The sequence below is a fragment of the Pteropus vampyrus genome, unplaced genomic scaffold (genome assembly GCF_000151845.1).
Source record: "Pteropus vampyrus isolate Shadow unplaced genomic scaffold, Pvam_2.0 Scaffold715, whole genome shotgun sequence".
Taxonomy (NCBI): Eukaryota; Metazoa; Chordata; class Mammalia; order Chiroptera; family Pteropodidae; genus Pteropus; species Pteropus vampyrus.
The window spans coordinates 1-3,560 of record NW_011889496.1 but is presented as its reverse complement, the minus strand read 5'-3'; the positions used below and the strand labels follow the sequence as shown (position 1 = coordinate 3,560).

At 37.6% G+C, this 3,560-nt stretch overlaps 1 protein-coding gene and 1 pseudogene across 1 annotated transcript; both read left to right on the top strand.

Moving 5' to 3' along the window:
* The first annotated feature begins 1,574 nt into the window (after positions 1–1,574).
* Positions 1,575–2,524, top strand: LOC105309306 (olfactory receptor 6K6-like). Its single transcript, XM_023526138.1, is given in 2 exon segments — positions 1,575–1,614; positions 1,617–2,524. Coding segments are annotated over 2 exon segments (948 nt in total).
* Positions 2,525–2,983: 459 nt separating this feature from the next.
* LOC111734008 lies at positions 2,984–3,101 on the top strand (annotated as a pseudogene).
* Positions 3,102–3,560: the final 459 nt, after the last annotated feature.

Genomic DNA, 3,560 nt, shown 5'->3' with positions numbered 1-3,560 from the left:
GGTCAGTAAAAGCTATGCTTAAGAATCCTCATCTGTAGAATGAATTGTTGGAGATAAGAATTCCAATAAAAAAGATGTTAAAATAGTCAAGTGGTAATGTGTACTGCTATCACTTTAATTAGCCTTGAGAAAAAATTTAGTCACTCTTTTTGCCCAACAAGTAGATGCTGGTATGATTTCTATTGCAGCTGATTTTTGTGACACTTTTTTTTTCCTCAAGATAACCATAGTTATAAAGAAGTGATTTTTTTTTTTTTTTTATTCAGAATGATTTCCTTCCTTTGTCTCTTAAGGATGTGACCTCCTTAAGAGGGATGAAATATGCAGCGGAGGAGTTATATGCTTGTCCAAAATTTGACAGCCACTAATTAGGTTCAAGGTGGTTCTGGAGAGACTCTTGGCTTGAGCAGCTATCAATATCAATAACTGAGAGAGGAGAAGGAGTTATAGATAAAAAAGAGAAGAAAAGGAGGAATATTTCTTGACATCTAGGTACTTACCATCTAATGAGAAACAGGCGTGTTACTCTGAAACCAACAGAAAAAGCAAAGAGATAAACATACATAATTTAGCCAAACTCAGATTGAATATCAGAGATAAAAAAGATGGGGAGAATAATATAAAGGCAAAGAGAAGAGCTTCTTACAGTGTCTTTATATTTTTTTAATTACTTTTCTGAAGAATAGGAGTAAAGAATAGTTGGAAAGAAAGGTATATGTTTTAAAGCGATATTACTCAGCCATAAAAAAGAATGAAATCTTGTCATCTGCAACAACATGATGGACCTAGAGGGTTCTGTACTGAATGAAATAAGTCAGTCAGAGAAAGACAAATGCCATATGATTTTACATACATGTAGAACCTAGAGAACAGGATAAACAAACAAACAAAACAGTAACAGACTCATAGATACAGAGTATATTTTGAAGGTTGCCAGATGCAGAGGTGATGGTCATGGAAGTGAGTGAAGAAGTGAAGGGATTAAGAGGTACAAGTTGGTAATTACACAACATTCATGGGGAATATTGCCAATGATATTACAATAATTATGAATGGTGTCAGATAGGTTCCTAATTTATATTGGTAATATAAATGTCTAATCATTGCTCTGTACACCTGAAACTAATATAATACTATATGCCAATTGTGATTGAATAATAAAAAAATATTTTTTAGAAAGCTAAACAGAGGAGCAGAGAGTGAGGAGAAGGACTAAGAAATGCAATAAGTGACTTAACCTCCAGAAAATATTTCCAGAGATTTAATTTATATGTCACTTTGTGTTTTCTTTGCATCAGTTGAAGATGTTTACAAAAAGATTCATTTAGAAATCCATAAGCGAATAAGTTATAAGCATATAACTCCTCCGCTGCATATTTCATCCCTCTTAAGGAAGTCACATACTTCTGTCATGGAGGTACAGCTGAGAGATATTTCTAACTGACCTGTTTAGGATAACAGACTCAGCAAGTAACTGAGTACAGAAAGGAGTGAAACAATTTTAAGTAAAGAGTCACCATCTCAATTCTAGAAGTTCTTTGTCTCCTTTCTTCCCCTCACAGATCACATGATTTATGGCCCGTGGGAATCAGACAATGGTCACTGAGTTCCTCTTTTCTATGTGCATGAAGGTGAAGGTGGCCTATTATTCTTTATTCTCTTGCTTATCATCTATGGATTTATCATAATTGGGAACCTAACGATATTCATTGTTATCCAGTTGGACATGGGCCTGCCCACCCCCATGTATTTCTTCATCAGTGTCTTCTCTTTCCTGGAGATCTGGTATACCATAACCACCATCCCTAAGATACTCTCCAGCCAAGTCAGTGATCAGAGGACCATCTCTCTGGCTGGCTGCCTCGTGCAGATATACTTCTTCCATTCTCTTGGTATCACAGAAGTCTGTGTTCTGACAGTGATGGCTATTGACAGGTACATAGCTATCTGTCATCCTCTTCGTTACCCAATTATCATGATTTCCAAACTTTGTATTCAGTTGACAGCTGGATCCTGTCTCTGTGGCTTCCTCCTTGTACTCCCTGAGATTGTGTGGATTGCCACCCTACCTTTCTGTAGTTCCAATGAGATCCAGCAGATTTTCTGTGACTTTACACCTGTGCTAAGCTTGGCCTGCACAGATACTTCCTTGGTGGTCATTGCAGATGCCATACATGTGGTGGAGATTTTGGCCTCCTTCTTGGTCATTGCCTTGTCCTACATTCGGATCATCATGGTGATTCTGGGGATGCCCTCAACTGAGGGCCGTCACAAGGCCTTTTCCACCTGTGCTGCCCATCTTGCTGTGTTCTTGCTATTTTTCGGCAGTGTGGCTGTCATGTATTTGCGATTCTCAGCCACCTACTCAGTTTTTTGGGACACTGTGATTGCTATCACTTTTGTTATCCTTGCTCCCTTCCTCAACCCCATTATCTATAGCTTGAGAAACAAGGATATGAAAGATGCTATTGGGAGGCTTTTCTGCTATCAGAACAGGGCTGGTGGTTTTGGGAAATCAATCTAGATCCTAGAGACTCTGAAGAACCTCCTGGAATTTTGGAATTTCCCTATTTCTTATCTTGTTCATGATTATGTTCTTTTTCTATTGCCACAGCTATGTGTTCTATTATTATAAACAAAAATAAAAAAGTGCTATGTCCAGGTAATTGATGGCAATTGCATAGCCTGTTCACATCAATGCCTCAACAACGTTTATAGTAGTTGAAGCAGAATATGTGGTTCTCCTTCTTTATAGCACAGGTTAGCTTCTTCCTAACACTCTCCCAGCTGGGATCCTAATTTCTCTTCTGTGGTTCCATATGCCAGTGAGACAAGAAAACAGAATAGAGGAAAGACATCATAGTTTTGAAAACTTAATAGAGGAAAGACATCATAGTTTTGAAAATTGCTACTGTTAACTTCTTTAGTTCCAACAAGTATGGTATTCAGTGAGTAAATCTGATTACTAATTAGTATGCAGAAAGTCTATGGCCGTGCTACCCTGAACAAGCCCGATCCCGTCTGATCTCAGAAGCTAGCAGGGTTGGGCCTGGTTAGTACTTGGATGGGAGATCACCTAGGAAGACCAGGTGCTGTAGGTGTAAAAAAAATTAAAAATAAGAGATTGTAAGCTGACAAGGTCCTTGCATTCTGTGAGGTCAACCAAGGGTTGCCTCGCCTAAATATAGATAGATAGATAGATAGATAGATAGATAGATAGATAGATAGATAGATAGATAGATAGAGATAGATAGATAGATAGATATAGATATATATGGTTTTGGCCTCTGAAGGCCTCGAGTCTAATGACTCATTATTAATGCTATTACTAAAAATGTCATTATCCATTGAATTCACTGTTTTTCTTGACATGAGATGCAATAGTCCCTATAAACCACTGTCCCAACCATTAAACTATTCTGTCTCCTCTAAATCTTACAATGTTTGGCATTTGTGCTTCAACCTCTTAGATACATATATCTTTATTTTGTCCTTTCATTGCTCTCAATCCTACCCATTGATTTTTTTCACCAGAACATCCTTAACCTTTGGGATTAAAG